The sequence below is a fragment of the Marmota marmota genome, unplaced genomic scaffold, assembly GCF_001458135.2.
Source record: "Marmota marmota marmota unplaced genomic scaffold, marMar, whole genome shotgun sequence".
Classification (NCBI taxonomy): Eukaryota; Metazoa; Chordata; class Mammalia; order Rodentia; family Sciuridae; genus Marmota; species Marmota marmota.
In genome coordinates, this window is record NW_025999999.1 from 6,300,948 (window position 1) to 6,324,230 (window position 23,283).

The 23,283-nt window shown below is 48.0% G+C and overlaps 1 protein-coding gene across 10 annotated transcripts in view; it reads left to right on the forward strand.

Annotated features, from left to right (window-relative positions):
• Positions 1-23,283, forward strand: part of Pax2 (paired box 2) — an 87,720-nt gene that overhangs the window by 9,485 nt on the left and 54,952 nt on the right. For 3 of the 10 annotated variants that reach the window (XM_048807166.1, XM_048807168.1, XM_015494889.2), the window contains exons 1-3: positions 7-645; positions 4,145-4,313; positions 5,058-5,255. In XM_048807166.1, the coding sequence (XP_048663123.1) occupies positions 225-645; positions 4,145-4,313; positions 5,058-5,255 (788 nt within the window). In that variant the 5' untranslated portion in view covers positions 7-224. Of the gene's footprint in view, positions 1-6; positions 646-4,144; positions 4,314-5,057; positions 5,256-23,283 lie in introns of those variants that run through there. The other 7 variants (XM_015494884.2, XM_015494887.2, XM_015494885.2 and 4 more) reach the window with 6 other exon arrangements.

Genomic DNA, 23,283 nt, shown 5'->3' on the forward strand with positions numbered 1-23,283 from the left:
CCTCCCTCCCGGCCCTCAGCCGCGGCGGCGTGCGCCTGGCCTATTCCGGGGGCGGGGGCCCGCTCGCGCGCTGCCCCTCCCGCGGGCGCCCGCTCGGACATCCCGGGGATTGCTACTTCTCTGCCAACTTCGCCAACTCGCCGGCACTTGGAGCAGCCCAGCTCCCATCCCGGCGCCCTCGGGCCGCCCCCCGCCCCACGCCCTCTCCGACCAACGCCTCGCGGATGACCGGGTTCCAGGGAGCTGAGCTAACCGCCTCCCCGGCCCGGCCTCAGACCTGGCAGCAGCTGCTGCGAGAGCAATGCGCCCCCGGTGCCCCCTGGCCCGGCCCATTTCCCCGGGGCCGCTCTGCTGATCGTCCAGTCCCGCGCCCCGACGGTGGGAAGTTGCGGCCACTGCGGTTGCAAGCCCCCGCTGGCCCTGAGGAGTCCCGGCGGGGAGCTCAGCGCAGCGGCCCCCGCCCCCGCGCGCCCCACAGCTGCCGGGCGCCCGCTCACCCTCCCTCCTTCACCGTCCCTCCCTTTTCTCCTCAAGTCCTGAAGTTGAGTTTGCGAGGCGACACGGCGGCGGCGGCCGCGCTGCTCCCGCTCCTCTGCCTCCCCATGGATATGCACTGCAAAGCAGACCCCTTCTCCGCGATGCACCGTGAGTACCGGCGCCCGGCTTCTGCTCGGGTTCCAACCCTGTCTAATCCCAACGCAGCCCGGCCCCTGCACTCAGGTCCCATCTCGGAGGCCACGCTGGCTTTTCCCGTTCTCTTTTTTCGTTCTACCTCTTTTCCTTTGCCTGGTGTTTCTAACGCCTTTAGCTTCTCTCCCTTCTTCCTTCTGTAACCCACACTTATTCCTCTGCCTGCCTTCCTACCTTCCCTGGTACTCATCACCTGCCTTTGCTCCTTCCACCTGCTCCTTCTTAGGTCGTGGGACCCACAGCCCTGGGCGGGGGTTCCAGCTCCCTAGTCAGCCTCTTGCCCTAGACTGGAGGACTAATTGACAGGCAGTTTTTAGGGTGTTGTGGTTTTTCTCCCTCTCTGTTTTCTCTCACTCTCTCACCCTCTCTCAGTTTGTCTTCTTCTCCTCCCTCCCTCATCTCTACCTTTCTCATACTTGGAGTTGTGGGTGTCAGGGAGGAGACTTCTAGCTTGGACAACCTGAGTGTTAGGACTGTTGGTCAGAAGAGAGTGGGGGTGGGGTGCCCCCTTCTGACCCTCCACTTTCAGCATCTTTTTGGCCCTTCCAGCCTAGTAAAGCTTCTCCTGGGCTGGTTTGAAATATTTCCTTCCTCTCTCTTTCCCATTTCCCTTCCATCTCCTTTCCATTCCTTTCCCTTTGAGTTGAGAATCCAAGGTTGGCAGGACGTGGTCATTGTCTTTCCCTACCTCTGCCCTGGGAGATGTTCTAAAACAAAAAGGGGTTAGAGGAGAAATTGAAGTCAAGAAGAGAGCAAGCAGGGCAGCCTTCCAAGCTGGCCCTTGGGCAGAGTGCAGCTCTGCTCAGTTCTGAAGCCTTCTTGCCTGCCTCCCACTCCCTGTTAAGGATCTTGCAGTCAGTGTCCTGGGTAGGGGGTCAGCAAAGAAGGAAAAATGAGGGGGAAAGAACAAAAGGAAGACAAATCCCCAAAACTGGGGGAAAAATGAAAGAGAAGTCAAAACAAGGGAAAGGAAATCAAAGACAGAAAATTGAAAGGATGATACAGAAAAAAAAGAGAAAAGGAGAAAAGAAACAGGAAAAAGAATTGTTTTAATGAAATTTAAATTTATCTAATTCATATTATGTTTTTAGCTTGGAAAACCATGAGATATTTAAGCAGACATTTAAAATAAAAAGATAAATAAGATTCTAAGTAGAAAACCCCTCCCCATCTGTAAATTAATAAAGATAATTTGCAACTTTTCACAAGGAAACTTTTTAGACCTGGCTTACCTCTGTGCTTAAGACAAGAAAGCCAAGAAGAAAGAGCTGTGTTTCTCTAGGCATATATTTAGCTTTGGAGGGGGGGGGGATCTTTAAAAACTACTCCTGGGATAAAATATATTTCCCTAAATAATTTCCGAGTACAGGAAACCCAAGCCGAGGGTTTCAGGCAGTTGCTTTTCGCTGCAAGCCTGGCCGGAAAGCCTTGCTCCTTTTCGGGAGTGGAATCAGGTCCTCACGCCGTCTTCACCCAGCCCGCCTGTCTCGCAGCCGGCTGCCACTGCTTTGGCTCTCTTCTCTGGAAGATTGCGCCTGGGCCGCGCACTGAGAGCCACTTTGAAACCCAAAAGGGAGCAAGGACAGCGGAAGGTGGTCGGAAGAAAGGAGAGAGTCGCCGCGCAGCCGGCGGGCTGGCTGACTCGCGGGCCAGCAGCTACAGTCCGGGTCGGCACCGCCGGCAGTGGCGCATTCCAGGCCTGACTCAGCGCCAGCCCAGCAGACCTCCGGCCTCTGGTCGACCACCGGCCCGGACTTCTGCCGTGCCCCCTTCCCATCTCCACCCTTTAAATTGGGGCTGAGGGGCCAGGCCCGGAGCCCGGGGAGGCTGAATTATTCATCTTTAATCTGCCCGCAGCTGCCGCCTTTTCATGCTGGTAACGCGAGTTCTCCCGGGGCCTAAATTATTGATGGTTGGGGTTTGGAAGGAGGGGAGGGGTGAGGAGTGGGACTAGAGATAGGGAGATACAGGGATGGGGGCAAAATAAGAGGTTCAGGCCTCCCAAGAGCCACCTAATCAGAGGCCTCTTCCCAGGTATTTCACCCGATTTCTTTTGGTTTCCCCAGAAGGGGACGGGAGAAAAAGCAAAGGGGGCACAAGATGTCCCCCGCTTTTTCTGAACTCGCTTGAGGCCAGCATGGCAGGGGTTGCAGGTTGCTGGCCCAGTCTGGCCTAAGCTGCTACAAGTCTCTGAGCTTGGATTGCTTGCTAAATGCCGCTGCAGGTTGATCGCTCTGGGTGCAGGATTTCTAGTCTGCGGTAGGCCAGGGAGAATGGGGCACGGGGGCAGAACCCTCAAGTCTGGCACCCGGTGACCACCTTGCCTCTTGTATTGGAAACCCAGCTAGTAGGACTGGAAACCCAGAATCCTCCTTTTGGCCAGAAGAGCAAATGCTCTTGTTGCTGGGTTCCCTGGGCTCTCTGGGCAGCTGGGCTCTAAGAGGTCAGAGGGACTGGTACTGGCTTGGGCTGGCTATAAAGGGTGCCGGGTGAGTCCTAAGCCGATAGGGCAGCCTGTGTTGTGAGACCTGGGTGGAATGGTTTGCACCAAGCCCGAAGCAGTTAGGGACTGACAGGCGAACCCAAACAGCCTGTGTTCTCGGCTGCAGCGGGGAACCGCGCAGCTCTCAGGCAGCTCTCAGGCCATCGTCTTGTCTTTGACAGGATCAGATCCCCGACCCCTGTCTCTTCCACCCTCCCCTCTTCAGCTGGTTTTCGTTCCACTTTAGACACTAGGGAGATGAGAAGGTAGATTTTCTCCCAAATATCTGAAGAGAGAAAACATAAAGGGAAGAAAAACTCCCTGTCAAAAACAAACCAAACAAAAAGCACAGGGAAAGAGGTAGTGCAATCCGGACTGAAAATAAATACAAAGGAAGAGGTAGAGAGCAAAGGTGTGTGTGTGTGTGTGTGTGTGTGTGTGTGTGTGTGTGTGTCCCTCTCTATGCTTGGGGTTCGGCTGAGCGGACCCGGATCTCCCATCCGCTTCCAAGCCCTCGCACGCACTGAATCTGCCCCTTGCATGCGGCGCAGGCGGGATCCCTCTCCAGCTAGTTCCGTCTTCCCAGGCACTTCATCTCCTCACTGTCCTGTATTTGTTCCCAACTGGCATTAATCCCTTTTTACCGTATTTCTCCTTCTTCCCCTCTTTTCTCTTTCCTGACTTCTCCATTCCTTCCCTCACTTTCTCCCTCGCGTCGACCTGGTCTGAGAGTCGCGTTCTGCCCAGCCCTCTGTCCAACGTCTGCGCTTTCGTCTCTAGGGCCCCTGGAGTTCCAACCCCTAATCCTCCGCTTTGTGGTCAGTCCCCCCGCCCCGCCCCTTCCTTCTCGAGTTCAGGAATATGCCCCACAGACCTACCTGCTCCTTTCGCAAGTCTGGGGCCGCGGACCCTGACTAATGGCTGGTCCCTGCTGTGTGTGGGGTGTTGTGTTTTTTTCTTGTCTCTCCCCAGCAGGGCACGGGGGTGTGAACCAGCTCGGGGGGGTGTTTGTGAACGGCCGGCCCCTACCCGACGTGGTGAGGCAGCGCATCGTGGAGCTGGCCCACCAGGGTGTGCGGCCTTGTGACATCTCCCGGCAGCTTCGGGTCAGCCACGGCTGTGTCAGCAAAATCCTGGGCAGGTGAGGGCCGGAGCTATCCCTGGAGACCATCTCCTCCTTCCCTGGCCCTAGGACTTGGTTAAAAGTGGAGGACGCCAAGCAGGAGAGGGAGACCCCCAGCTAGAAGGGATCTAAAGAGCTGCTTCATTTGGAAAGGGAAATCAAGTGGTGGCACAGCCCCAGGAGGAAGAGTGGAGCAGAGTCAACCCAGTGCCTGCCCTGCTTCAGGACCCTCCAAGGGGAGGCAGCTCCATTTGTGGCTTCAGAAAGAGAGGGACACTTTTCCCAGCCAGTTAATGTGAAAGACGTTGGAGGAATGGGGTGGGGAGCAAAATGGGTCCCCAAGAGGAGAAAAGACAGCATTCGGGAGGCAGGAGGGTCCTGGTTCCCACAGGGCATTGTGCTCAGTAGGAAAGGGCTGGAGGTGGTGCCTCAGCCCTGGCTTTACCTGAGGCCTCTCCTGGCTTGCTCTTCCCAAGTGAAAAGCTGGGCTTTCACTCCCCCGGGTGCTTATTCTGACCAATATGCACCCCGTTCCTGGTGTGGCTGTCTCCTAGGAGAGAGCATTCCTTAGTCCCCTGCCTCTGCAGCATTTCTCACACTAGCCAAGTTTCCTCTGGAAGTCTCCACTCAGCCACAGTGGTCCATTTCCCTCCAAGCTGCTGCCTCAGGCCGGAGAGTGGCTCAGCGGCTTCAGAGCCTGCAGCCCCCCTGCCCCTGCTACCACCCTGCTTCTTGCTGACCCCGCCGGCCTTCCCGGCGCAGGTACTACGAGACTGGCAGCATCAAGCCTGGTGTGATCGGTGGTTCCAAGCCCAAGGTGGCAACGCCCAAAGTGGTGGACAAGATTGCTGAGTACAAGCGACAGAACCCGACTATGTTCGCCTGGGAGATCCGAGACCGGCTCCTGGCTGAGGGCATCTGCGACAACGACACAGTGCCCAGCGTCTCTTCCATCAACAGGTGAGCAAGCTCCCTGGTCTGCAGATGGGACTCCAGTTCCCAGTTCTTGCCTTCTGGGGTGTCTCCCTGAACGAGATCTCTGCTGTCTGTCCAGCCTCCACCCTGTCTTCCAGCTCCCAGCTTGAAGTCCTTTGAGTAGGGAGAGGATTCTTGGGAGACAGAGAGATAGACAAACAGACAGGCTTGTCTCCAGTTCAGAGCTGGGTATTCCCTGCCAGGCTTCTCCTGCCTGCGTCCTGGAAATGAATCCAAGTGTTTGTGGTAATTAAGACTCCAAGATTATGCGCCTCGGGATCTAGAGACAATCACAGCCCATAGCAAAGCCTTTAAAATGACCAGTGTCTATTCATTGCCTTCAAACAGAATTCCCTTTCTAAAGGCATGCGCTCTTCCCCAGGGGCAGCCACCAGTCCTGGCTCCCCTGCCCTCTTAGCCAACTCCCACAAAGCTTGCCTCCCAAGAGCCCAGGTTTTGCTAGCAAGCTCTGCACAAATTTCCGGCCTAGAAGTACTGGCATCCAGGTCTGCAGAGCAAATGCCAACCACCAGACAGTTATTGGCAGGATTGAGGATCTGGACAAGGAGTAGGATGCCACGCAGGGAGGGAGAAATCAGACCTTGAGACTGAAGCTTGGGAGATGCCCCAACCACCTAGGGTACATATCTCCAGGATGAAGTCTTTGCACTGATGACAGCTTCAAGAGTAGGGATGACACAAGCCAGAGTAAGCTTAACATGTAAGATAGTTAGAATTCTAATCCCCAAACTCCTTCAGTGTGTTCTCTGGGAGAACACATGGGCATGCTGCATGCATATATATCACAGCCAGTATGTCAGCATGCCTTTCTTGGGTGGCTGCAGAACACACAAGCAGCAGTTGGGCTTAGGAACCCCAGGACGGCTTCACCGTTGTGCAACTGTACAACCTGACAGTTATACACAGAGATCCTGCACAAGTCATTCACCAGTCAGAAGTAAGTTTCAGATAGCCTTGGACCTCCATTTTAAGGTTCTCCCCAAAAGAGAAGAGGGCTAAGAATTCCACACCCCATTATTCTTTGCATTCTTTTAAAGGCTCACTATCAAGACGACTAATAATTCAGATGGTGCCTTTTTCTGAAACTGGCATCACCAATCACAGGGTTTTTATTAAAATATTTTGCAAATGATATGGAATTATCCCAAATCATCCTGAAAACAGCTGGTAGAATGTACCTTGGCTAAAGAAGATTCCCTCTGCCACACTCGTGCTGTAACGTACTGCAAGGCGACCCCAGAAATTATCCCAGTGTGTGCCATCTGTATTAAAATGGTTATTCAGTTATGAACAGGGTAACATAATACTGATAAGCTAATTATACACCCTCTGAAACCCTCCAGCTCTCTGGGTCTGGCTCAGCCAGGTATTGAAAATATGATGGTTTGACATTCAGATACCTTCCAAAGAAGCTGGAGAAAAAGGCTGGGTGGTTTGGGAGAGGAATAAGTCCTTTGCATTTGAAAGTCAGGAGGAGGCTAAGGAAGCTGAGGGCTGAGGCAAGAGTGCTGGTTAGGGAAAGAAAGGGGACAAAGCATTGTTTTCTGAGCCATGGGAGACTGTCTCAGCTGGCTACTGGCCCTGACAGTGAGTTGGAACTGAGGTCTTAGGAGGAGAGCACCTGGAGCCAAGAGTGACCCAGTAGAGGACCTGCGTTGCTGGACTAGGTGGTGACATCTGGGTAATATTTCAGAGAAATGCTTGTTGTCAGTGATGGGATTTTCAAGCATTTGGAAGAACCCAAGATGTGTATAATTAAGGTGATTCGTTTCCTTGTGTGGCATGGAGGAGTGGAACAACAAAGCAGTTGTGGTGGCAGCCCTATCTAACACAAAAGATGTTTTTGGAAGCTGGCTTAGGCACAAGTGTGGGATGTTTCATCCTCAAAAGCCATAGATTGTAGGCAACAGGTGACCTGAGAATCAAGCTCCGGAGACCCTGAGGTACACTCACCAGAACTAGGGGAAAAAGTAGACAAGCGAGCCATCTGTGAGATGCATGGCCTCACATGACATCTCTGACAGCCTCAGAAACTACCCAGCAAAGGGCCCTATCACCAGAGGGGCATAGAGGCTTCCTTGGGTGCAGAGAAATAGCTAGGTTTTGCTGGAGATCGAGAGGGAATATGAGGAAGGAATGGGGAAGCCACTGGTAGCACGGTGGCAAGCCCTGGGTATAAAATTAGGCTTCCTGGCTTCTTTTGTCAACAAGAAGCAGTCAGGTTGTTCTTGATTTTGCTTTGGGCAGAATTCTCCTACAGTTCATATTTTGGAAAGAATTCTGAGAGCTGCTGGGATACATCTGGGTACCCCATCCTTAGCATCCTTCTGGTATGTGCTCTGCTCTTAAGGAGACTATTTATTTGAGATGTGCTTCACCCTAACACTTGATAATGACAGGATGTTTCTGTTGGTGCTGTTTTTTTTTTTTGTTGTTGTTGTTGTTGTTGTTTTAAACTTAGCTCTTTCTCAATTCTGAGAATTCTGTCTCTGTAGGAAGAACATAGAGATTTTCCTCTGTGCAGAGACTAGTGCATTGGAAAATGGGGAGTTTTAAGTTCAGAGATTTATTGTTGGAGAGTTGTCCACTTGTGTTAGGTCCTTTAAAACAGTTTTGAGTAAGGGTGACAGGAGCCAGCATTGGCAAGAAAAGAAGTTCACACATGCTCACCCACCTGAGCCAAAGGTTTTTCACCTTCTCCTCCCCAAAACAGATGCTGTCGCCGCACTTGAAATATGCTGTTATGGCTATAAATTAAATTGCTTTTTGTGTTTAAAAATGGTTTTGGCATTCTCTGATCCTGTCGCGATAAAGGCTTAGTGTCCAATCTCCATTCTCCATCAGCAAATCCTCTTGGAATTGCCTTTTTGGGCCAAAGGAGTGTGCCAGGGAGGCCTCTGTACTCCCAGAGACCACTGTCCAAAACCTCAAGTTGACTGGGTCACTTAACACATGGAATTTATCCAAATCATTCTTAATATTGGGTTACTGATCGCTGACACAGAATTGCCAGCTCTTCAGCTTGTACGCCACTGCTGTGGAGGGCTGGTGTTTATAACCAGGTGACTTTGGATTGAAACCTGGCATGGGAAATTGCCTGGAGCAGGGAGAAATGGAGGAAGATCCTTGCTACTAAAGGGGGGGAAAGTCACTAAGTTACATGGCTGAGCAATTGACTAGGTGGAGAGGATTTCCCTGATTATGTGCCAGAGTCTTCCGGTTTGGCTATTGCTCTGGGCAGGGAATACAGCTCCTTTGAAAGAATAGCATGAACTCTAGATGAAGTCTAGGGTTACTGGAGATCCCCTGAGGGTGCATTCTTGGAGTGAAATGACAATAAGGGCACCACTTTCTAACTTTTTGAGGCTGTCCTACACTCTTTGGAACCAGTGACTCCTCACCCCTACATTTTTTGGAGTGGACCTTTCCAGAGTCTGCTCTTTACTGCCCACCAACCACTGGTGCTCTCCCTTAGCTTATTTGGTTCAAAATAAGCACATTCCTTCTAGCTGTGGCAACGCTGGCTGCAACAAGGTGATAGCCCCAGCACACGTGTTAAAAAATTCTAGTCTGTCATTCAGGTGTTTTCTGATCCCTCCTAACACCACTGTGTCATTCTCAGGTCTTTATAAAAGGTCTGGCAGTAGGGGTGACAGTGGTCTACCAGTTGTCCTTTCAAGTAAGCTGGGAGTTAGTCATTCTAGGACCTGAAATGTTGAAAATGACTTCAGGACTAGGGTCTGTTTCTCTTTCTCTGAAACTCACATTCCAAAACATTGCATGTTTGATTCTGGCTTAGCATGGTGGCATTGCCTGCCATATCTCCATATCCTCATAGCTGTTGGTGGTCAGTGCTGTTGGACTCAGGGCAAAAAGCCAGAGTGGATCAATGAGTTAAAAAAAAAACAAAAAAAACAAAACTTCTGTCCACAGAGGAGTGAGAGAAATAAGGACAGAGAACCTGCTTTTGAGGCACTAGGCTTAGCACACTGGGGCCGCAAGTAACAGTTTATTCTCAGCAGTTTCTAAGAAGCCATGCCCACCCCAGAGGGTGTCTTCAGCTGTTAAGGTCTCCCATCCTTAGAACATGTGAAGCAGGCATGACTATCCATCCTATTCTTTAACTTGAGCTGGAGTTGACTCTTGAAAAGCCCATTTTGTTTCCTCAGTTATTTTGGCCTGGACTTCTTGGCCAGCAGTTGTATTGGTCTGTCTCCCTATTGACTGGCTTGTGGATGTTCAGGCTACAATATTGCTTCTGGTTGAGGGCAATGACTGGTCGCCTTGAGTTCTATGTCAGCTGGCAACTTTTAAGAAGAGGCACACAGGAAGGGTTATTCCTAACAAAAGCCCCAGATGGGTTTTGGAGGATGATGCAAAAAAGAAAAGAGAGAGGGAGACCCTAAATAAGTAAATAAATAGTGTCCCAACTGTTCCGAGAACTCAATAAAACAATCACATCAAATATGAAGAGGCATAAATCTTGTGTCTGCACAGGTAACCTACTCAATTGCTTTTATTATCGCTCAGGCTGCCTCCATTTATTACCGTCCATGGCCCGGGCAAAGGAGACTGCGTGGAGGGTGGTCTCCAGTGCAATCCTACACCCGGAGAGGCAACAATCAGCCCATACAGCCAGGGATTTCGATGGGAACCCGGGAAGGGCCCATCTGTCTGCATGAAAACCAATCAATAACTCTGTAACCAGAGCCCTTGTCACAGGGAAATGGACAACACAACAGTTCAATAGAAGGGCCACAAGGGGAATTAGCCAAGTGGAGATGGGGCAGGGCAGGAATGGCCCCTACAGAAGGGAAACAGGGGTGCCCAGAGAAGAGAAGATTGGGGAGGCAGTGAGGATGAGGCAAGGGAGAGCAGTAGCCTCATATGCCTATTGACATAAGGTGGGGGCTTGTTGTGCAGAGTAGAGTCAGGGATGGAGAAGCAGCATTGGAAGTTGGGGTGGTGGGAACCTGTTTTGGAGGGCAGTTGGGAAATGGGTATTTTTGGGGGGCACACAGAATGGTGTAATTGTAAATGTGACAGGATATGCTCACGGGCTACATGATAGCTTCTAGACAAAGAGTAACAATCATAGTAACTGGTGCAGAAGATTAATTACACTTCCCCCAAAGCCTGTATTCTGAAAAAGGGGCTTCTTATAAACCCATGTGGAATGGGGGTCCTGCTCCCTAGTCCTCTTAGCAGGACTAATGAAGGAACACCTTAATCCAGGTGCCCGTTGTCCATTCCCAGCTTCCTAGACCTGCATCTCTAGTTGCATCTCTAGCAGCTTTGCCTCTTGGCACTCAGGTCTGGCATTACTGCTAACTAGGGCTACAGTTCTTATATTAAGAGGAAAATGAATATACTAGAAAGAAGTCCTTCTTCACTTCCTGTTCCTTAAAAGAATGCAGTAAATATACTCACCTGACCTGCCAATTCTCTGGCTCCCTACTTCCTTTCTCATACCTTCTGACCAGCCAAGCCAGTGTCCAGAGCTCAGATTCCTGCAGGGGTGACAGCTGCAGGCACAGCTCACTCACTCTGGGTGTATCTGGGGAAGGCAGAGTGAGAACTGAGATCTGAGGAATGGGAAACAGTGTCTCCCAACCAATCTCCATAGCACAGGAGACATACCAGGTGGGGAAAAGTGACATCACCTAGGATTATCTATCTACCACTGAACCTCTGGATTGAGGTGTTTTCTCCTGTTGGTCATGTTTTCTGTTGTGGTGCTACCACTGCACAGCTTGAATATATTCATGATGGCTTATAGACATAAAGGTCGATGTCTTCTATGTGTGGGTCTTCTGTGTGCTCACCAGTGTCTGCTGTTAGGTGCAGACCTCTGAGGCCAAGAGGAGGAAAGGGAGGAAGGCCCACAAGACATGACCTATAGTCACAGGCAAAGGCCTGGTACCTTGTACTTGGGCCCAATAAGTCATTGGGCTGTGGGCAAAGTGGTAGCAGTAATGAGGCTGAGCTGAAATGAGCCTCATTTCAGCAAACTGGGACCAGATTTTTTTTAAATTATTTGCATAGTAATACTCTATAGTTCAATTAGCTCCCAATCAGAGGGAATTTGTTGAACCAATGCCATCTCACTTTCTGACATAGAATTGTGTGACCAGCTGTCCATCATTACTTCAACACTCCAGCCCCAGATCCATTGGCAATGCTAGTTAGGGACCAACCACATCAGCAACCAAGAAGACACTCTTCCAGTACAACTCTTCCTCCCAAGCTATGGTCCAGTGACTCACAAGCCAGGTCTTCCAACAGGAGGCATGGCACTGGGACATAGTCATGGACAGAGCTCTCCCTAGGGCAGGCCCAGGCCTAGTCTTCAAAGCCTCCCCCAATAATCCGGGTGCCAAGAAATGAGGAAGAGGCTCTGGGTCAGAAATGCATGATTGGACCTGGCTAAGAGGCCAGGCAGGGCATGGTGGCAGAGGCAGCTGCTTTGGGGCCTCCTGAGGAGGGCTGGGCACAGAGAGCTGATGAGCATATGGGAAATAAGAGGAAAATGGCCTTGCCTGGAGGAAAAGGAGCAGGCCCCATGTACCAGGGAATTCTCTGGTAAGAGAGGAAGGTGTGTAGGAGGCAGACAAGAGTGCTCATAGAGCTAGGATCATCTTATAACTTGTCTTCCAATCACAAAAATAGCAGGACCCCTCCCTACGTTTCTTGAGAGATGACATGATGAGAAATTTTGTGTTTAAAGAGAGGAGCAGCGATGAGTCACTGGGCAGCATTCTATTCATTTTATTATCAGGATGTGGGGGAAGGAGGTTAGTGCCCACAAGTCCAGACTGTCAAGACTTTTATTTTGCCAAAAGTGGTGAAGGGGCAGCTACTTACAACACAAATGTCTTCCAGATTCTGGCAAGGAGGGTACATGGCTCTGGGAGGATCCATGGCATATGGGAGCCTGACCTGTAGGCATTGATATAGGAAAGCTTGAGGCGGGTGCTGGGGATGGAACCCAGGGCCTTGCATACATTAAGCAAGCTCTCTCCTGCTGAGCTACATCCCCAACCCAGGAAGACCCTTTTGATAACTCCGTGCTAGACATAGGGCTTGATTCATCCTGGCCCTTGATAGGCAGCCTCTGGTCTATGTAACTCAATGCACTGACTGGTCTTTCTGCTTTAGGCCAGAGCAGTAACCTCAGTGCAAGTGCAAGAGGATAGGACATTTTCTGAGCCCCTTAGTCCAGAAGGTCATGGGGAAGGGAGTATGGGAAGGAGAGGAGAAGAGACGTGACTGGGAAGGGGACAGGAGGTGAGGATGTGGACTGCAAGAGTGAGGAGGGAGGTGGGAAGCTGAGAGGTGAAAAAGAGCTGTCTGGGAGCTGCTTTGATCTGGCTGGGGTTCCTTAGGACAGGAGCATGTGGCAGGGTCAGAGAATGCATCCACAGAGCTTGAAAAGAAGGATTGGATCCTCCTCATCTGAGCCAGAGCCCTTGATACCCTACAAGGTCTCTAAGGTGATTGGAGGGAGCAACAGCTCCAGGCAGCTGGTAGTCCAGGCTGATGGGACCTTGAGGAGCAGCTCAGAGGTGATAAAAGAGTAGAGGCCAGGGAAGAGAAAGTAGGAAAGTTTCTGAAAAGAGAGTGGAACAAAAGAAGTGACATTGGGGGGATAAACTTGCAGAGCTGGGAGTGGTGTAGTGCCTTCTGTGAGGGACTCACCAGAGCTCTGGAGGTGGATATTGCCCCCTGCCCCCTCGGCACACTGCACAACACCAACAGTATCCACGGGGCTGCTGCAGTGCAGGCGCTCCAGCCTGGTCCCCAGCAGACTGACAAGGGAGAGTGAGAGAAAGGCCCGGAAGAAGAGGGGGCAGCCTAGCTTCCTGGGGCTTCCACATTAGAAGCCCCTCAACTCAGAGCCTCTGGTAACTTCTCTCTGGACTTTTGCTCTGCCTGCTTTCAGTCCTGCCCCACTCCTAGCCATCTCCCTTTGCAGTGGTCAGGAACAGAGGAAGCCAGCTGATATGCTGGGCAGCTCCTGGCAGGAGGCAAGACAGGGCAGCAGGCTGAGAAGGGAAAAGTGGAGTTAAGAAATCAGAGAGGAAGGAGAGGAGAGGACTGGGAGAGAGCAAAGGGGTAAAAAGGAAGAACAAAGAATCCCCAGAGCTCAAGCAAATAGAAGCAAGTGCTGGGGACAGCGCTCCATAATACTGGTGCTCCCTCTTGACCCTAGAGTCTTGGCTAGGCTCTGGTGCCCTGCCGGTGTCTGGTAGGTAAATGAAGGAAGCTGAAGAGGCCAGGAGCTTTATGGACAGTACTGGCCTGATGGACCATGAAGATGGTCAGGGAGGAGCCTCTCATTTGGCCCCTTATTCTGCCAGCTCTCATTATAATTCTAGAGAGTGAGCTCTGGTGTGTGCCTTAGTGTGTTACCCTGAGAGAAGCTGGTAAACATGTGGTGGGGGCCTCTGTGTAGCTCTGATTTAGAAAATGTATGTGGGCTGGTGGCATCTAGCCAAGCTTGGCTTTTGTGCCCATGTCTAAATGGCCTAGCATTCCAGGGAGCTCCTGGAAGGAGTCAGTCTTGTCAACCCAAGTGGTCTACTATTCAGGTTTCCAGTTGATAGGATTATTTGGTCCCCAAACAAGAGTCCCTGCCATCACTTGGAGGGCCTGCTTGTTTGGGGTGTTAGCAAATGCAATACAGAGAGCACAGGGTCAAAAGGACAGTAGACATTCTGATGGGTCAATAGGTAAGGGTCAGGGCAGGTCCACATAGGGTCCTGACACTGTTAGTCTGTGGACATGCACATGCCTGGGCGTGTGAACACTGGTGAGCAGCATGTGTTTGCTTCATTGGAGGTGAGAGTGTCAAGTTGTGTATGATGGCTGGAGTGGCGAGTGTGTGTAATATCCTGCTAGGCAAACTGGTAGCAGTTGTATTATTTTATCTGCCGTGTCACCTCAAAGGGAGACAGTGCTTTGGACAAGGGCTGGGATAGTTATCTCCTTCTAACATCAGCAGAGTGAACACCCCCTTTCCACAGTTCCTTCCCTCTCCTTCCTCTCTCTCCTTCTCTACACTCAGGAGCCAATCTCGGTAGATTCTAATTGAAGAGTGACGAGAACTTGATCAGATAAGGAAGGCCATCCTTCCTCTAGGGACCAACAGAGGTTTCATGTTCCCTCTCCCCCTCTGCTTCTCTAAGGGCAGACAGCCTTCCCACTGACTGTGACTGTCTGGCCTCGGGGAGAACCAGAGGGACAGAGGTATACTGAGGTTGGGACTTGGCTTTCTGACCCCAATCACTGTGGTTCTTGGAAGGAAAGCCTAACAGGATTCTGAATAAGGGTTTGGGGGAGGTAGAAGAGAAACAGCAGAAGACAGGGAGAGAGAAGTGAGAGCCTGCTTGGAGTGACACTGACCAGCCACACTATCAGTTTGGGCCACAAAAATAGACTGGGAAGGGGGCGGCGTACACACTCTGAAAGCTTTCACCTAGATTTCAGAACTAAGCACTCAGCTCCCGATAGAGGGCATAACCCCAGTTCAGGGCCAGCTGCTCCTAGAACAGTGTTGGCCCTCACTCTCAGCCTCCTGCCTCCCACTCAGCAGATGACATCTGCCTCTTCCTCCACTCTCATCGCCCGTTAACTTGACTGTTAAGAGACAGCTCGGAAGGTCATGCAGACTCCTTAGGAGATGACCTCCCAGGGCAGGTACAAAAAAAGTTGAGAGAAATTCATTTCATGGCTAGTGGCTGCTTAGAAAAGGCGATTCCAGCAGACGAATGTGATAAATGTTAACTGAGCATTAATCGCATTAAAGAGGGCCCTATAAACTTTTCATTTCTAATTAAATTCGTCCAGTGATGCTGCCCAAGCGAGTACTCTGGGCCTTTGTTTATGTGGAAAATTAAAATGCAAATACAATGGGATTTATTTCCAGGAGTGAAGTGATGGGCTGGCCTCTCTGGCTACTGGTCTCCAGGCCTGTCAGGCCAGGTAACTGCTTCTCTGAAGGTATTGTGCCCCTTGTGACAGATTTTTGTGTGAAGGGAGAGACCAGAATCCAAGGTCAAATAGAGTTAGGAAAGGGGAAAAGGTGTAAAAGGAATTAAAGAGAAGGAAAAAGGGCAATAAGTGGCCCAGGATAAAGGGAATCATGGTCCTGTTTTCCCTCCAACTCACACCTGTAGAATAAAATCCCAACACCTTGCTTGTGAATAATGTCATTGCAAGCCTTCTCTGAGATGAAGGAGTGCATGGGAGAATTTGGAGGAAGTGGCCCTATAAGCTATATGTGGATCCCCTCCTAAGAGGACTCAGTGGTCATCAACAGGATGGGCCCACCACCTGGATTTGTCTCTGGCATTTTGGGGCTGCTGTCTACATCATGGTTTTGCTGGGCTCTTCCTGCCAGTGCCAAGTGGCATTGACAGGGAGCAGTGGAGCATAGAGGCACAAACTGAAGAGGACATTGTGCATGCACACTTGCACGCACGCAGCCTTCTTACACGTAGGGAGAGCCAGTTGCTCATGAGAATAAACAAATGTCCCTTGAAAGGAGTCTTTTAGTGCCAAAACCCCTTTGATAAAAGCAGTAACCCTTAATGTTATTGAATAGAACAATCTAAAATTCCTATTTGCAAAAACATAAATTAAGTCCAGGGGAGAGAAAACCTGAGTACGAAAAATCATTTGGCTGTATCAGAGATACTGAAAGATAGCTCTGCTGCTCTATGATTAGGGAAGTTGTAAATAGCATTAAAACACAGAGGAGAAGGAAATGGAGGTAGGAGAAGTGAGAAAAGGCAGAACACTAAATCACAAATAGAGGTACATATACAAAGTCACAAACCAGATTTACGCCAAGCTTTGCAAAATCTACAGCCTAGACTGACAATACGTAGAGACACCGAGTACACAGACACACAGGCATTTGGAGAAGAGGCAGTGTGGAGAGGGTGGATTGGTTGCACCGTGGGCAAGCTGCTTGCTGTGCTGGATGCTGGGATTGATCCATCAGCTTTGCTATGCAGGGATCTGATTGGTGTGGTTCTGCAGACAGCCAAGGATACAGCTGTATGAGGTTTTTAAAGGTCTTTAAGCACATGAGTCTCTTGTGAGCTAGATCCATGTTCTAATGGATCTCCAAGGTAGCAACCCATTCCCACAATGCCATTTGCCTGACTGATTTTTCGAATAGCTGCTACCCCTGTCCTCTTTAGTCTGTTTTATTCTGGGTTATTCTTTTCCTCTTTAGTGTTCACTTACGTGTCTTGGAAATGCATGAGCACTTGCTGACAAACAGGTTAATGACTGTGGCAACTCCCAAACATCTGGATGAAAACCAAAAACTTTAGTCAATCATCTGTAAAGGTTGTCCACAGGATGCCAAAGATCTGGTATATTAGAAACATTCACCTAATTGATTGGATTTCCCAGTTTTTATGCAGGCACAGAAACAACACATTGGGAAACACCTGTTTTCAGAGAAAAATGTTCTAGGAAACTAAGTGTTGTGGTTAGTTTTTTTTCCCCCAGTTCTGGGCATAGAATCCTAGGACTCAAGCATGCTACACAAGAGCTCTACCACTGAGTTACACCCCAGCCTGATTTTATTTTATTTTGAGATTCAGTCTAAGTTTCTGAGGCTGGCCTCAAACTTGCTATCCTTCTGCCTGAGCCTCCTGAATAGCTGGGATTACAGATATGCCCCACTGTGCCCAGCTAGAAAGTATCTTTGCTGCATTTGGGTCTGATTTCTGGTTTGAAAGAAGGCTGGCATTTACTGGGTAGTGGAAGAAGTTAGTAGGGGCAGCTGAGAGGAACTTTGCTTCCCCAAATATTTTGGTCAGGAAGATCACTTTGTACAAATAAGCTGAAGCTTATTTGTCATTCATCAGGGGGTCCACTTTGCCATCTTAAGGAGACAATCAGGTTCTTAATAGATTTGATTTTTTTATTGATTTATTCTTTCATTTATACATTCAGAAAACCTTTGCTAAGCACCTACTATGTGCTAGGCAATTCACATACAGTTGTGTGGCATAAAGTAAGAAAGGAAGCTCTGGGGAGAACTTTGAATCTAACTTCATTACTCCCTGGCTACATGGTTTTGAGCAATCTCATTTCCTCTCTGGACCTCAGTTTTCTCACTCATATATCATGGGTATAATCATGTAGGTCTCTCAGGTTGTCATGAGGGTTAAATAAACTAATCTAAATAAACCTGCCTAGACTTGCACTTGGCCGATATTAAGGGCTCAACAAATGTTATTCTTACTGCAGTAGTAATTGTTAAGTGTGTATTTCTTTCCTTTTATTAGTTTTTTCTTTTCTTTTCTTTTCTTGGTACCAGGGATTGAACCCATGAGCACTTAACCACTGAGTCACATCCCCAGCCCATTTTATGTTTGTATTTTGAGACAGGGTCTTCTTGCTAAGTTTCTTAGGAACTTGCTAAGTTGCTGAGGCTAACCTTGAACTTATGATCCTCCCAAGTCAGCCTCCCAAGTTGCTAGGATTACAGGCATGTGCTGCCGCACCCAGCTAGTGTGTATTTCTTGTTATGTGTCTATATCAGCTTGTGTGCATTCTGGTTTGTGTTTGCATAAACACTGAAATCTTTTTAAAAAGAAAACTTGAAGAACCACAAGGATATTCTATGAATAGTGTTGTGTATCATAAAGGCCAGTGAGAATTATGGTATCCTGTGAGCCCAGTAGATTTAAGAAGCAGATCTATTCTGTGTGCTTTTTAATGGCAGGAAGTGGGGGGGGGGGTCTCTGCAGTTCAGTTCTCTGACCATTGAACAGAATTGGGCAGGTAATTGTCCCCTTTGTTCATTTTGTGAGCTCAACCTGTGTGTGTGTATGTGTGTGTGTGTGTGTGTGTGTGAGTGTGTACTGTGTACAAGTGCACACTCCTCCTCTGGATGAGCCTGCTGTGGCTTGAGGAGTTGAAGGTTGGCATTTTCCCAGCTGCATGGCATTTTCATGGGTTGTGGTGTTTTGCATTTTGTAGGGTTTTTTTTTTCTTTTAAAGATAAAATGAAATGGTAGTAGGAAAAAAAATCCTCTTGTGATGGGTTTGAACGGTTTCTATGATTCTTAAATGTCACAGACAGGAGAGGAGAGGGAGGTAAACAGGAAGAGTAGGGGATTAGAGGGCGGAAATGGAGATAAGAGAAAGGATGAAAAGGGAGAGGAAGCAGCAAACAAATATTTGATGAATTCAAGCTAAATCTGTCAAGGAGGGTCTTGCATATCTGGATATTCCCAAGGAGCGTGGGAATTTGATAATCATTGTAGTTATTTTCATTGCTAAGGAGTAAATAATTTTAAGAAAAAAAGTCAAGAGCCAGGTGCACCTGTAATCACCTCAACTCAGGAAGCTGAGGCAAGAGGATTGCAAGTTCAAGGCCTGCCTCGGCAACTCAGTGAGAACCTCAGCAACTTAGCAAGACCGTCTCAAAATAAAAAAACAAGAAGAGCTTCGATGTAGCTCAATGGTAAAGTGGGCCTGGGTTCAATCCTCAGTACCACCAAAAAAAAAAAAAAAACTAGTTCAAGAAACAAAATTTAATTTGGACTTAATCTATTTGCTACGCCTATTTACTCTGTGTCTGGCAAGAATAAAGATCAAAACAAAGGTTTCCCAAATACACAATGATGTTTCTTCCAGCTCCATGGGAAATTCTATAGAATGAGTCTGAGTTCTAATTTCATTCTTGCCTGAAATTCTCCTTGCCCCTTTGGCTTAGTTAACCAAGTTCAACTTGGGGAACTTCCAAGGATCCTAACAGCTCTAATGGTCATTTGTCTGATGTCTTAATGGTCACTTTATTACCCTTTTATTTTTTGTCAAATTTAATACCTACATTCTACTATTTCTCATTTATACCCATTAACTGGTGAAAGTTCAGATTTTTTTAATTAGAAAAAATTTTAAATGAGCTGAATTGGAATTGTGAGAGCTGAATTATCCTCAAAGTATATTTTTTATACGTGTAAAATCTGCATGAGGGCTGCCATCTTCCTTTCAGCCTGTTCATCACCAAAGGGCTGGCTGCCACCTCAAGATGGAGATGGGCAATGGTGGCCTCCACCGACCCCTAGTCCCTGCATTGCCCAAATAGACTAGAAACCAGAAAGGAGCTGCTTCCTTTTCCCATGCTACCTGACTGCTTTTTTTATTGAACTTCTCTGCTTAAAACACACACACACACACACACACACACACACATTCTCTCTCTTCTTGATTTGCCTTAGGATCTTATGTATATCAACACACTTGTAAACCTCTTTGTATATGTACATTGGCTAATCTTAGGGCTGATTTACTCAATAAGCCCTAATATTGACCCTCCTCCTCCTCCTCACAGTCATAGCTAACCAGTGATTACTGCAGTAGGAACTGTTCTAACCATGTTGCTTGTATTAATTGATTTAAGCCTCATGAACAACCCCACAGGGCTTTGTGGGATTGTTTACAGATGATGTAACTGGAGAACAGAGAAGTTAATAACTTGCTGGAGGTCACTGGCTGCATAGCAGAACTAGGACTTGAACCCATGCAGTACTCATTTGTCTGCCATGTCACACTTCATATGCACTCAGAATAAATGGAAGTGCAGGCATGGGTAATTTCTTGGAAAGCTCTGTATATTTTGTATAATTTTGCAGTCTTTTTTTTATTTTTTAGAAGTAGTTGGACACAATACCTTTATTTCATTTATTTATTTTTATGTGGGGCTGAGGTTCAAACCCAGGGCCTTGCACGTGCTAGACGAGTGCTCTACCGCTGAGCCACAACCCCAGTTCATATTTTTGTAGTCTTAAGTCCCATTCGTACTTTTACTTACAAGCTCAGAACAAGGACCCTGTGCCCTATTAGAAGGTCACACCTAGTATGTGTACCTGTAACCTCCCTTTGTGTGCAAGCTGCTGCTAAGCCACATCATCTGGGGATACTAGGAAGGAAGAAGATGCTGCTGGCCATGGCCACAGAATGGAGAGGAATGGGGTTCTTGGAACTAGAATTCATGTTATCCTCATTAGGTCTGAAGAGTTGACTCCCATCCATTCTCCTCTAGCCCCTGCTGGGATTTAGACTTTGAACAGGCATAGGGGTTCACCTAAGGGCTTCGCTCTCCAATTTAGGCAGACATAGGGAGGGTGGCATCAGGACCTCAGCCTGTGGTAAAGTCAGACCTGTTCAGTGGAGCAGAAGTGGTTTGTTTCAAGAAGAACAGAACTTTTTATTTGATCATCAAGAAGAGATTTGTGGCTGGATGTGGTGGTGCTCACCTGTAATCCCAGAGGCTCAGGAGGCTGAGGCAGGAGGATCGTGAGTTCAAAGCCTCAGCAAAAGTAAGGTGATAAGCAACTCAGTGAGACCCTCTCGCTAAATAAAATACAAAATAGGGCTGGGGATGTGGCTCAGTAGTTGAGTGCCTCTGAGTTCAATCCCCAGTACCCTCCCCCAAAAAGAGATTTTTTTTTTTAATCTCTAGAATCTTCCCTTTGGAAAGGAGCAGCACAAATGACTAGGCCTGAATAAGCTAAAAAAGCCAAAGGATGGGCCCTTTCACCCACAACCACACCAAGAAGGCAATTAGAGCAATTACCTAATCATATACCACCACCCAGCTCCAACATCATTACTCAACCCACATCACCAAGGAGACACCCATTAACCTAATCTCTGAGACATACTTTATGAATAAAAAGATGCAGATATGATCAATGAACACAATAATTCAAAACAGAAACACAGACACTGCCACCAAACAATACTCGAATTCCTTCGACTCAGTGTTACACAAAGTACAGTCACCTTGATACAACACCACGTAATGAACCTTCCACCACCTGCCAGAATGCGTCAACACAATTCAATACACAGTAACACACAGCACAATTCAAACTCTCAGTCCCACCCCACAGGCACTCTGTACACAAAAGCTAGAGTCAGGTGGCCACCAGAGCAATGGTAAACATTGGTCAGACATACACAGAGGGAGAGCCAGCATTGCAACACCCAGCCCCTCTGCACACCCTGCAGAAAATGGTCACAGCTGCAGTCTTCTGAAGCTCAGGAGCAGCCTGCCAGAGAGCAGCAGCACCATCCTGTCTCTCCAGCAGGTGGATGTGTCTAGACCATCACCTCCAATAAGGCCTCCGGGCTCTCATTGCTAGCAAGAGAGTAAACTGTCCCCTGAGCCTCCTTCCTGAGACAGGACAAATCAGCTCGCTCCTGGTTGGGGTTTAATAAGACTTGGCTGTTACCGAAAATGACAGAGCTCCAGGGATGGAGGGAAAGGTGGGGGTGGGGGTGGCTCGCCAAGCTGGGTGCAGGGATTCCCCTCTGACTCCTGCCTTCTGTGGCCATTCCAGAGCCGAAGCCCTCTTGCTGGGTGTTCACTGAGTATCGATTCAGTCTGCAAGCAATTTTAATATTTCTTCAGGGACTTTCCAGCAACAGCACAAGTCATTAATTCACCCTCCCAAATTGCTTATTCAATAGCAGGAACATGGCTCCTGAATAAAGTCCCAGAATTTATGTGACTTGCACGAGTCAGGAGGTCAAACAACTGTTATGGAGCGAAGTTAAAAATCCAAATAAAATATTGACACTTTTTTGGGGAGGGGGAGGGTTGAAGCCAAGGTATTTAAAATAGGTTTTTGTTGCAGTGCCCCCAGGATAAAGAATGGAAGGAGACTGAAGACAAGTTGGAGTTTATAAAATCAATGGAATTTATTGCACATCTACTTGGCATTTAATAATTCTCTCATTTCCACATCCCCCACCCCACCTCATCCTGGCCATAGACAGGGAGATACACAGGTATACAAATGCACATTTATGCACGTCAATACCGATGCACAGACCAGTATAAAAACACAGTTGTGATGTGAGAATCTCAGATGCCCTGAGAAGAGAGCAGTGATGGGCGTGGAGTCTCACTGTGGCTAACATATTTAACAGAAATAGACACAACTTGGCAGATATTCATGAAGTAGATTTTGATAAATATGTCTACTGTTATAAATCTTGGATCAATGCATTAGAGCCAACAGGAATATAAAGATACACTAATCATAGAAATAGTTTCTAAAAGCATAGAAACCAAGAAACACATCTATATGCGGTATTATGCAATCATATTAATGATTCATAAATTATGATTCATTTGTGACAAATGTGATTCTTATTGAATGAACTATGGCACACATAAAGGGCAAGCATGTTTAGAATCACAGCCACATGCATCCGCTGCTAATTGTCTACAGATACATTTGCTTAGTTGTGCAGATCATGCATGTGAAAAGACTAAAAAAATGTGTTTGTGCTCAAATAATTAATAAACACAAAAATTATTAACATAGAAATTTCCCAGAGGTCCTATCATTCAGCCTTCAGATACTAGAGTCACAGACCTGAATCTAAAGTCTGGCTACCGTGCCATTAAGCATGTGACCTTGGGGAAGTTGCTTAGCCTCTCTGTTGTTGTAAAATAGAGAGCAGGCCTATTTAAGAGAGTTGTGGTTAAACTGGGCATGGTGGTGCACACCTATAATCCCAGTAACTTCAGAGGCTGAGGCAGGAGGATTGCAAGTTCAAAGCTAGCCTTAGTGAGGCCCTAAGCAACTTAGAAAGACTCTCTCTCAAAATTAAAAATAATAATAAAAAGAGCTGGGGATATGGATCAGTGGTTAAGTGCCCCTGGTTTCAATCCCTGATACCAAAAAGAGAGGAAGAAAGTTGTACTACTTAAGATTTGAATGAGAAAATACACTGATAGCAATACCTAGCCGATAGTGAATATGAATAAAGAATAGTTATTATTTTACTGTTATTATATGCACCTCTTCAGTGAGGCCTACTTTCTCATGAATTCTAGCATCTGTTCTTGATATGGCTGATTTATTCTACCTAGTGGTTAGTAGCACAAGTGCGGGAGAGACACACCTAGGTTTAAATTCTAGTTCTGGGCTGGGGATGT